The sequence below is a fragment of the Rhipicephalus microplus genome, chromosome 4 (assembly GCF_043290135.1).
Source record: "Rhipicephalus microplus isolate Deutch F79 chromosome 4, USDA_Rmic, whole genome shotgun sequence".
NCBI classification, from domain to species: Eukaryota; Metazoa; Arthropoda; class Arachnida; order Ixodida; family Ixodidae; genus Rhipicephalus; species Rhipicephalus microplus.
Genome location: NC_134703.1, coordinates 164,535,668 through 164,548,476, shown reverse-complemented (window position 1 = coordinate 164,548,476; position 12,809 = coordinate 164,535,668). Strand labels below are relative to the sequence as shown.

Here is a 12,809-nt window from a genome sequence, read left to right as displayed (position 1 = left end):
CAATTTTTTTGTGCTGCCGTATACTGGATGGATAAGTTCTCCTTTACTAAATGCTTTGCCAACTAAATGACAATATGGCCCACTGTCTGACCAACAACCAAAGTAACTAACTAGCCAAGTAAGTGGTTTTGTATAAGACGAAATTCAAACGTTCTGCGTAACTAGAATTAGCATACAGTAACATATGAATGGCGCGTAGAATTTACACGTATTATTCGCGTGTTATCTCGTGAGTGTACATGCTTTAAACACGTATAGTTAGGCGTAAGCAGTAGCCGAAGCAACGGAACCATCTAGCGCTTCTCGTTGGCCGCGAATAAATCTAATAACGCATATGTTAGTTTCGCGGAAACCTTTTGTTCAGTATCCCCGTTTTATTAATTTGTGCAGCACAGCACACGAAAATATCTTGAAATCGCCGTTGCTATCAGGAGCCACACAACGAAATGTACTCTTCGAAAGGGCACATGTGAAGGACGCCAAGCCTTCAACACGGCGGAAATACTTAAGGTGGCCGCTAGGTGGCAACTAATTTCACATAAGGTCTATACTTTTCTAGGCATCACTATATGTTATTTCTCATTATTATTGTGCGTAACAAGCAAAACAAACCCTTAAATTTACACCCTTTTTGTACAGTCCGTGAAATAGAAAGCACTTTACGAGCTGCAGCGTTCATTGGCTAGGCGTCGTGATACTGAGGAATCAATTGTGTGTGTGAAAAACTGGAAAATAATCATCTATTTTATTTTATCGCTTTGCATTACATTCGTTCGACAACGACTTGTTCCTTTATTGTCTAAGAGGATTCCTTAAAGATGTTTTGGGTGTCCACTACACAGGTTAACGGCATTTTACTGCCAAACAAAAGGTTTCAGATTCCAGCATTGGACTTTATCGCCTCACTTTGATAAGGCTAGATAACCAAATTATTCGTGCATTCTGCCCAAAGTGCTTGATGGTGTACCCCAGGTGGTATATGAATTCGGGCGACTATATTTTGGCTCCCCGAGTTACGCAAGAGCTTTTTGTAGCGTTATTTTGAAATGCAGGTTACATAGCAAAGTTAATTTTTGTCTTCTCACGCAGCTTAAGGGTCCTGTGTTTCGTCACCACCTGCTGGCCACTGTTTTCATGGTGAGCCCTTCGGGACAGCACAGCTCAGCGTCGATTCCGATTCACTTGACCCCGACAAGACTTCAGGAGGACAACGCAAACTCGGGGTACAACAAAGCATCAGTCTCATGGCTGGGCTGGACACTGACGATTCATTTTGCGATGATTCGGAACCTCAACTACCAGGCTATAAAGATGCGCCATTAGAGATATGCGGAGGCTCATGCACGCCTAACAGCGATGTTGGAGTGTTTTAGTGCCGGGTACCCCAAATCATTGGCTCACCGTGTTTCTTTTTTTAATTTTTTTGTTCTTTTGTTATCTGCCCGCTGTTTTATCTCACCGGTCACACCCAAGGAGTGTACAATAGGATCCAAGAGCTTGCCTTCGTAAGCCGCTTGAGTACTCAGGCACCAATACTCTTCGTTGGCGAGTTCGTTTACTGCGTACGGATTGTCTGTCACGGTATCGCTTTAGTAATAACGTCACAATACGCATGAAGCGAGTGAGCTGAGCTTCTTCTCATAGGCTCTGCGACAAACTGATTTCATAAAGAAGGCAACTCTGTTACGGAGGACAGATTCGGGGTATTGAAACTTGCTATTATGTAGGAGGAAGTCAAGACCATTACGTGCACAATGGTCCCAGAGAGCCCCGGAAGTGAGAAAACGTCGCTGCGTGTGTTTCTATTTTTATACAGAATGTTGGACTGTTGCACAATTGAATAAATACTTTTAAAGTGAAACAGCTTTTTGATCTTCACCTGCCTACGATATGCGGGAGCACCTCTTCTTGGAAAAATACTCCACGTATGTATGTCCCTACGCATTTGAGAGAGTGCTTTTTTAAGGACAAGGCTCCTTAAGCTGTGGGTCGTGCATCCGCAATGTACGTAGTAGTAGTCGTCGTAGTAGCAGGTAGCCACCTCCACGGCCAGACTATAGAGAAGCGACATGTGCATACTTTTTTTTAATTGAGGTGGAAACCCACGCATGTTAATCATAAATAAAATGATTTTTTCTGATGAAATAACCAACAGAGGCGAGTATCGGTGACTTAATCTCCAATAAAATTTGCCTTTAATTTGATGCTTACTAAACAAAGCTAGTATTAGAAGGGTACCCTTTGAGCACTCTCTGACCAGTGAAGGTAGCCACGTTGAGCTCGCTAGGCGTAACCGCCTTGGTTTAAGCAAGGTTTAGCTAGGATTGGGCCCCAGTGCCCTGAACTAGTGGCGGTGAAAGGGGAAAACAAGACACGAAGCGCAAACCGTAAGAAAATGCACGCACCGTTCCTCTAGTCCGGCCTTGCCGCCTCTCGTTTAGTCGTCGGAATGTCGGTACTTTTATATAATGAAACGCTGCGAGATGGTGGTACTCGCAGTGTTCACTAGATGGACGGACGGACGGAAAGACCCGCGGACGGAGAGACAGATATATGCACGGACGGATGAATGGACTCGTGTATAAATGAACAGATGAATGCACGAACGGACGGACGCACGTATAAATGCACGAAGGGATGGACGGACCCGCGGACGGACGCACGAACAGACGCATTGATGGACGGATGGTCACACGGACGGACGGAAGCGAGAACGAACAGATGGATGGAAGCATAGACAGACTGACGAATGCTTCACCTACTCACAGTTCCGGACTGCGTGAATATCTTGAGATTTTTGTGTTGCTATTGGAAGGGCGTGAAAAAACATCCCGCGGGGACCCCATGCCAGATGGTCTGGAGCTGTTTTATCATGAGGTACCCTCGAGAGTCTCCAGACGCTCTGGCATGAGCGAACATTTCGAGATTTTTCCAAAAGAGAAGGAGGTATACAGGAGATACCGTACGCCGCGTTTTGTCAGTAGCATGTTTTATGACACGAAAATACCACCTACGGCATTTCATCTGACCCAAGCGGCGAACCAGATTAGCTTGGGTTGTATAGCAGCGGTCATAAAGTTGATCGGAATCAAGAAAACTGATGCGGATTGCCCTGATCGCGATTAAAAGTGCCCGTGTGACACCGGGCGTTTTTATACTATAATTTAAAACATACTAAATATAATTACATAATTGACAAAAACAATAATTTTTATTTCGTGAAATCATTATGATCTTTTCATCGACTTGACATACTACATATGGGAACATGCATGCATTGCATATAAACGATAATTATGGAAGTGAACAAAAATTAAAAATTATGTCATAGTATGAAAACGATGTCATGTCAAGATGGCGTGACACGCATGCCCTCTGTATAATGAGAGCAAAGACGAATAAAAGGATCCGATGTAGTTGCTTCATTGCCTGTGGCATCATAGTCATCTTTGCCTCATAGTCAACTTATGCTGTGTATTGAAGAGTGTATAGATAAGCATGGTGCAACCGCCTTTCAGAACGACACAGGGTTAGCGGTTGGCAGTTTTTTAGAGCTTTTAACCATGTACCTTAATTCGACTTTTACAACTTGGAATGACAGGGTTTACATCCAGACAAATGGGGTCTGCATTGGATCTAGCATAGCTCCGATATTAAGTGATCTTTTCCTAGCGCATCTAGATAGGCAAGTGCACGACCACATGAATGTTTTAAGGCTGACCAAGGTCTTCCGTTACGTAGATGATTTCTTAGTTATTTTTCAGACGGACGAATCAGGCCTACAACCACTAATGTTAGAAGTGCTAAATGAATTTCGAAAGCATTTCCAGCCACTTGTTTTGACGCATGAATTACCAGTGGGGCAGGTCATTAGGTTTCTTGATCTAAAGCTTAAATTTGAAACAGATCACATTTGCTGGGAGTATGAGCCACGAGCCAGTAAACCATTGCTACCTTTTGATTCCTGCCATTCTAAATTGGTAAAGAGGTCTATTGCCACTACGTGCTTTACTAATGCCCTAAAGAAGTCTTGTCGCCACTTAATTTCAGAGAGCTTCAGTAAACAACTTGAACGCCTTAAGGCAGCAGCTTATCCATCACATCTGTTAATTTCTGTCGCAGAATCTATTTTAAAAAAGCTAAAGCATACCCAGGGCCGGCAATCGTTATCGGAGTGCGACAGAAATAAAAAGTGTACCGTTGTGCCGTATATGCATGGGATCGCACACAATTTGAAAAAGATAGGGAAGCATGCCAACGTCAGAGTGCTGTTCTCTGCGCCGATAAAGCTGTTGTCCATATGTGCGCAAGTGAATAAACCCGCAAGAGGGCCGCAGCTCTGCGCAGTAAATCATAAATTTAGCTACATACTTTGCGCGGAAAATGTAGTTTATTCGATCCCGCTGTCCTGTGGAAGGATATATGTGGGCCAAACAGGAAGGTGCGTAAACACAAGATTGAAGGAGCACGAGTACAACGTGAAAAATACTATTAGCGGCCACCTTGGCATCCATTGTAGGGATTGTGGGTGCACACCGCAGTTTCGCGACACTAAAATCCTAGCCAGGCACAAAGAAAGAAAAACTAGGGAGATAATGGAAGCGGCTGAAATTGCACGTCTGAAAGATCAATGTGTAAGTAGGGCATCTGTAACCCTCTCTCAAAAAGAGATGGACTTCTTATCTGTAGGATGAACACGTGTGCGGTGAGACAGTAGCGATATGGTGATGGTGACGCTTGTGCGAAATTTTTTGATATTGTGGTGGACACGTGTTTTTTGCCTGCCATGATATATATTTGTTCGCATTTCCTAATAAAGATCAGTTGTAAGTCAGCGCTCTGTCCTGTCTCTTCCTTTCTTCCTGCCGTTGTTTGCGCTGTGTCTTTAATCATGTATTAAGAATGTATTTTACTAGTCATAACATTAAAATCATGACATGAATGTCACGATTTACATTTCATGGTTCTGCAGCTCTTGCGGTGGTTTCGTTCACATGACATGATGCAAAACTCGTATGGTATGACGTGAATGCACGGCAAACACAAGCGACAGACCCTAACATGAAAATCATGACATGCGTGTCATGTAACAACATGGCTACATGTCATGCTCATGTTGCACTCGCGGCCATTTCGCTAGCGTCACATATACCAAATTTAGTATTATGGTACGTGAATGAATGACGAAAGTATGCGACTGGTGCAAACATGATAAACATGAGATGCGTGTCATGTAACAACATGACTACATGCTACGTTCATGATACGCCCGTGGCCGTTTCGCTAGCTTCATATGTACCAAACTCGGTATTACGCGACGCGAACGGACGGCATAGGTAAATAACACATCCAAACATGATAATTACGACATGCGTGTCATGTACCAACATGACTAAATGCCACACACATGATGCTCTCGCGGCCGTTTCACTATAGCTTCAAATATGCCTAATTTGGTATTACGTGACGCCAATGGATGACGAAGGTATGTGACTCGTGTAAACAGGATAATCATGAGATGCGTGTCATGTGAGAACATGACCACATTCCACCGTCAAGACGCCAATACATTTCGACGTGACGCGGTGCGCGTGCTCACCGGCGTTCATTTTGTCGCGTCACGCCGACGTTGCCACGCCAGGCGGCGGTCCTGCCATATATATACTCGCAGGCACGCACCGCGCTGCGTTGCTTTGACGCATGCGCGTTTCTGCGCGTCTGGGTGTCTCTCCGTCACGAAAAGAGGGAGACGCAGTGTTGTCTGGGTAACTGATCGGCATAGAGTAAGGTTACTCTATGACATCAACGCGAAATGCAGTATGTCGCAATTTGTGCCGGTTGCCATAGGGCCGCGCCGACGGACGCTGGTCGCTCCTGGCGTCACAGTATAGAGTGCTCGCGTTTATCTAACTTAGCGTCACTGTGCCCAGCGTGCGCTCGCGTCAACGCTTCATCGGAGTATAATGGGCCCTTCATGATGCGCTCGTGGCCGTTTTGCTAGCTCCACATATACCAAATTTGGTGTTACGTGACGTCAATGGATGACGAAATATATGACTGGTGCACACATGATAGTCCTGACACGTGTGTCATGTAAGAACGTGACAACATACCACACTTATAGCGCACTCGCGGCCGTTTCGCTAGCTCCACATATACTAAATTTGGTATCACGTGACGTGAAGAGATGACGAAGGTAAGCGACTCATCCAAACATAATAATCATGACACAGAAGTCGTGTACGGCATCATTTATCTCCACCTCGTAATGTTGTTCTTATTTTAAAGTGACATATGAAAATTTCTCAATCATGCTTCGCATATCATCGATTCCCACTGTACGTGGGATTTGCCATTTTTTTATAAAGATTTCATATATACTCCTACGATACAGCCGTCACGTCAGGCTAAGAATAATTTATTTAACTGCAATACACTGAGTGTGATTGACAGTTTATATCAACGAAAAATCACAACAACACATCTGTAATTTTAATTCTAGAGCATTAAGAACAATCAGTACGTCTTCTTAAAGTGAATGACAACGAGTGCGCAAAGCTATACGTCCTAAGATCCCCAATGTCTCTTCTGCAGTCGCTGACTAAAGAAAACGACGGATGGATGAGAAATTTCACGGGCGCACAGATGGACGGATGAACAAATGGATGGATGGGTCGATGGACGTGCGGATAGATGGACGGGCAGACGCATGGCACAGGTGAACATGTATTGTGTTGTATAATTGAATATACCAAAATTCAGTTTTTTACGCATTCGTTTTGGTTCTTTTGTTCTTGTTCTGTAGGAGTTCAGTTTTGGTTTGGGTTTTGTGAGGCGTGATGTACGCCAACAGATTTGGCGCGAAACGAGAAGGGTCGGCTGCTTTTTAGGTAGAACGTAAAGTTCGTGAAATCTCACTTGTGGTTGCATTGAGATTGTGAAAAGGTTTATTGATGTAGCGATGAGGCAATGACGTCACGACAAAACAGGACCGCACGGCAAGGCTCTCAAAAGCGGTGCCGGTTCTCGCATCCTCAGAACGCACCGTTTTTCGTCCTTTTTCGCAGGCGATAAAACGTTGGTGCATCGGCTCTACTACATTATAAACAGTACATACGTACTGCTATAACAAAACCATCACGTTGGGTTAACGGCAATTGTAGTGAAGTGGCATCCACTGACAGTCATTCATCCAGCAGTGTCCAGGGCCGCCATCTTCACTTTCACAAGCGCTACATATTAGCTTACCGCTTCTAGTGCTGCTACGGACATGTTACTGTTGGCATCGTTACGCAACAGTACACATGTTCGGGCGTGCAACATTTGTACACATCTTTAGCGCAATTTCGTAACGTCTATCCGAATAAAAAAAATTGAAACATAGTCACCTTCCCTCCGCCTGCTTCGCATACCATCAATTTTCAAGGTATACGTGGGACCTGCCAAACTTTTTACCTTTCTCTCTGTTACGTTCTGCTTGGATTCATAAATATTTGCTCTATTTTTTTCTGCTTTATTATTTGTGTCATACAATGTGCACTACCCACCAAATTTGTGCACAATACAGGCAGTGGCATTGCCAGGCCGGGGTGGCACAACGGGCCCATGCCCCACTCCTTTTTTTTTATATTGCCATGGCACATAGCAGGAATGACACTCGACCACATCAGCCTGCCCGGCCCCACTTCAAATCAAGGTGTTGCCGCCCCTCTTCCGCAAAATAGAATTCCGCCAACGCTTCTCAACACAGGTGCATCAATAACAAAAAAAAATATTATGCTGAACCGAAAGGAAAGTGCACAAGTCATGCAGTAACGATGACAAAGTGGACAAAGGTTGGATTTCTATATAGGTGCGCTGGTGCTCAGGTCACATGTTTTTTTGTCAATTTATTTTACTCCTGCGTGTGCTGTTTGGTTTCGACTACGATTTCTAGTCTATAGCGACGGCAACTCCTTCGCTCTTCATCAGCTTGCATCGACCGCCAGCGTAGGGAAGCGCGAGCTAGTGGCGCCATCTTCTCAGCCGACCTAAATACGCTCGTTTATTGGTTGCGCATCCCAACAATCGAGGGAGCCCAAATAGTCGTTGGATTTCGAGAGGTATTCTTAACCATGGGCTTCCCGGGCGAACAGAATCTCAGTGTCACAAACCAATAAATTGAAAACACCGGAAATGTGTATTTGTCGCTGCTTTCTGTAAATACTACATTTTAAAAGACCGGTTTGTTAATGATTGGTTTATCATTACGCGGCTCCCGGCGGCGGCGGCTGCATTTCCGATGGAGGCGGAAACGTTGTAGGCCCATGTGCTCAGATTTGGGTGCACGTTAAAGAACCCCAGGTGGTCAAAATTTCCGGAGCCCTCCACTACGGCGTCTCTCATAATCATATGGTGGTTTTGGGACGTTAAGCCCCACATATCAATCAATCAATCAATCAATTACGCGACTCCGGCAGCAGGGCCGTTAACAATACGCACAACGTACCGCTGGTGCTACTCATGACCGAAGACCACCTTGAGGTTTTTAATTGAACATTGGATGCGTGGTTAGCGCATGAAAAATGAAGTAGATGTCCTTGTTTACAGCTCCTAATTTTCATTGCAGAAGCTTCTTTAGTATCATGCACGTACTGTTTTTATGGTTCCGAAGTGTAAGAACGACTAACCTAATGACATCGCAAAATCTTCAATATGAACCATACTGATGTAGCGCAATGAAAGCACGACCACTGGCTTCCATTTCAAGACGCGTTTTGGCACGAAGTAAATCTGGACTTCAACGATACGTGATGACCAATTCTTACGTCCGCTAGTGACAAAAGCAAAAGCTAGATGACAGCAAAATGTTTTGATTATTAACTGCACAGATCACCCAAAAAAACGTTTTAGTAAAAATAATGTATGAACTGCAGATGTGCCTTTGTGTCTGACAATATGGCCATATCTCCCGTGATGAAGGTGCCTTGCCCACGTCGTAAAATATAGAGTAAGCTTTTCGAAGAACGCGCCAAGCCTTTCATCGAGTGCGTCACATCTGTTGTGAACGAAATCTCAACATCATGCTATTGGGTGTACGTTGGACAGACTGGGCGATGCATCAACGATAGATTGTGGAAACACGCGAATTCATTAAAGACTGGCGGAGCAAGTGATCTAACCAAGCATTTGCCCTGAATGGGTGCACAGTAAGCCTTTCAGATGTCATCTTATCAAAGCATTATTAAGAAAAGGTTGCGAGGAAGACCTTCGAGACATTTACACATGCCTGCAAAAAGGGTGAGTAGTGCATTGGCACTCTTTCGTTAGGTCTGCTAGACAAAAGAATATCATTGATCTGACCGCACGAACGGGAGTATAACTGTGGCATAATCTTGCTGTATGCTTGGCTGTTTCTATATATGCGTGGTTCCCAATAAATGTTTTCATTTGACAGTCAGTGCTCGTCCTCGTGTCATGCTCTCCATCGTGTTTTGCTCGCACTGTTCTACCATTTCGGAGTTATGTGCTAAGTAGTCTTTCATCGCTTGTCAAGAAGCAATTGTTATTCTAGAGAGGAGTAACAATGTGGTGATAGGAGTTCATAGCTTCACAGGTATCCCTAAGGAGGAATAGAAGTGGCTTAACAAGTCAAGACCAGACAAGTTCCTTGAATATGTGGCACAAACCCACGCTGGTCGATCGGCCAAGAAGCGGATAGTTTTCATGAGAGACTTAACAAAAGGTTACGATTGATCTATAAAGAAAAAGATGAAACAGGACGAATTTGATATTGTATTGATAAACCATACTGTAAAACAATGAAGCAGCGCTTTTGAAATGTAATGAATGTGGAAAAGTAATTAAAAATCTAGCAAAAATTGATTTCAACGCCTAAATCTCTATGAACCTTTAACGAACTCCTGAAGTGCGTCAACAATCTGCCCGACACTGTAAAAGACAAAGCCCCGAAAGGGAGCACAATTTTCGCATTTAAATCTATTCTGAGAAGGTGATAAGCAGCGCCTAAAGTGCTTTTGCGTAAGGCAGAGTATTTGTTACAAAAAATGAGGTAATGTTCGGTTGACCCATTTACTTCGCAAAAAGAACAATGATTATAAATATTATATAATTATATAAACAATATATATAATATATATATATATATATATATATATATATATATATATATATATATATATATATATATATATATATATATATATATATATATATATATATATATATATGTATATATATATATATAGTAATATATATATATATATATATATATATATATATATATATATATATATATTATATAGTAACAATATATATATATATAATATAAACAATATAAATTTAGCTGCGCAATTGGATAACGCAGCCTTGCGACTTTCATTAGTCGTGTTTGGCATATTTTACTGTTCTAATGATACATCAGAATTCAAACGGTTGATCAGAATTCAAACATCAACTGTTTGAATTCTGATGTGGCCATAAGTGAAGGCGTGAAAAATTGATCTAACAGCAGTTCACTTTTTAATATAGCACCTACAATGAATTCGGATGGCGGCAATGCCTCAATAACAGGCCAATTTAAAAATGACTTAGCGAGCGAATCTGCCATTTCATTCATAAATACGCCCTTGTGCCATGGAACCCAGGCCAATTTGATCAAACTGATATGCGGGGCAACTATTGCTTTGAAACCGCTCAGGGCATGCGAGTTCTTGTAGCTCATCAGTTACTCCTGTAAATGAGCAACAACATCTTTCTTCCTCATTTGCTTAGTGTAAACTAGAGTGGGAACTACAAGAGCGCCACATACAATCTCGTTTGTATAGCTTACAAGTTCGTTTTCTTTTTTGCTTTATTTGGATGTCTTTACATAGCCATACTCATCGAGCAACACGTTAGAAACCACGTAGAAAGCTCGTCAAGGTTCACTCAAAAGTCCTTATTGTCCACGACAGTCCTGTAGCGCTTTCGAATAGAAAATAGAAACGTGTCACCTCTTTATAATTTTAAATATACCATCATGGCTGCTTCGCAGGCAGCAATTTTATGCGCATGCGGAAACTTTTGCTTCAAAATGATTTAATTTAACAAATATGCTCTGCTTGAAATGTAGGATACAATAACCTAATAGAGCCCCATTCACATTGCTTTTTCAATGACTAGCCTTTCTTGGCTTTTCGGGGAAAACAATAACCACTAAGCGCCCACAATAAAGCACGTGCACCATGCGCCGCAGCACACCTCCTTGATGCTGTTTCTTCTGCATTACATTAATACGCATGGGGGCTTCGTAATGGGTAGGTTTCTAAACCATCGACTCGACGCAAAATTTACATGTTCTGATGCCTGGTGTGGATCTCCGCATCTGCCGCGCAATATTAGCAGCCCAAGGAGTCATTCTCCCGTGAATGACAATCTATACGCTTTCTTCCGAACCCTGTAGAAGAAAGGACTGCCTAGATCTGTGGTAGAACGGCTGCCTGTCCAGTAGAAAGCCTTCTCGCGATTCCCCTCAAGCTAAATTTTTTGTTGTTGTTTTAAAGCCTAATATTGCCTTATCACTAATGCCTAGTGATATATTTTTTTACCTGACCTAAGTATGCATTGTTGATCTCTAAAAGAGACGCTCGGTGTGCCTCAGAGCCATTGCTTTTCATCCCCTTGTCCGTGGCTACCCTACGTGAGCAGCAGTGCGATGCAGCCAGCACACATGCAAGCCACGTCATGGAGCGCTCCTTTGGTGTTCTGTGCAGGACACAGCATAAGCGTCAAGCAAGACACTCACATCAATATTAATAATGCGTTTTGGTGGCAGCTGTAGGAGCCCGTTAAATCGAAATGTAAGTGATTTTGTTACATACGATTATTTCCTCACATGAAGTGCATTTTTGAAAGGCTTCCTGCATTTGAAACAATAGACTTCAGTAATAAGCACACTCGTATACCGCAAGTGCTTTCTGTCTTCTCGACTGCCCATTTGCTCTTCTACGCTGTATCATGAGCTGGCTGTGTTATATAGCTTTAAAGTTATGAACATTAGCTGTTGTCCTGTAACACAGTCTAGCTTGTGTGACCTATTGAACTTAGTTGTGTTTGGTTTCTCACATCTAGTGTAAAGGCAAAATAGAAGATACTTTATTGGCTCATTATGCCTGGCAGAAGTTGCATGCCTTCATAAGTAACATCGTAGTTATGAACTTGTAGCAGAAAACATTTTCAATCTTCACTGTTTATTTGTGTATGTTGACAACATTTCTTTTTATTATTTATTCACACTCGTCAGCGGCTTCTGAAAATACATCTGTAAATATGAGCACATAACTATCAACTGTACACTTTAGCATTTAGCATGGTTATAACGATGATCTCAATTTTTTTAAGTTCCAGCAGTAACAAGGGGTAAGTGAACCACGGCCATGTACAGTGTATCACGAACACAGCACAGAAGGCCAACACGTAGAAAGGGACGGACAGTGACTGTGTTCTCCTGCTCTAGGTACACGTCGGCAAAAAAGAGCAAATTATGGTGGCTGGAGCAGTTTGAATCGTATACGTAGTAAGATTTTGTGCAGCTGCAGTGTAGCTTCTTATCTGTGCATTATTTAGCAGTTCCATTGCGCTTGAGCATTCCAAATTAATTAAATTTTGCATTGAATATAGAAAATTATGACGCTAATTTAAAACCTGCTGTAGTGCTTGTGGGCAAATCAATTTGAGCTAACATTTTTAACATGCATGTAAATCAAAGTACCTGCGTCTCTTTGCATTTCCCTGCCATAGAACACAGCATCCGTGGTTGGCAATAACAT

General features: G+C 42.6%; 1 protein-coding gene across 1 annotated transcript in view; it reads left to right on the top strand.

Annotated features, from left to right (window-relative positions):
* Window positions 1-1,861, top strand: part of LOC119172936 (nephrin) — a 210,235-nt gene extending 208,374 nt beyond the window's left edge. The window contains exon 9 of the mRNA XM_037424077.2: window positions 1,090-1,861. Coding sequence (XP_037279974.2) covers window positions 1,090-1,323 — 234 coding nt within the window. The 3' untranslated portion in view covers window positions 1,324-1,861. The remainder of the gene's footprint in view (window positions 1-1,089) is intronic.
* The last annotated feature ends 10,948 nt before the right edge of the window (window positions 1,862-12,809 follow it).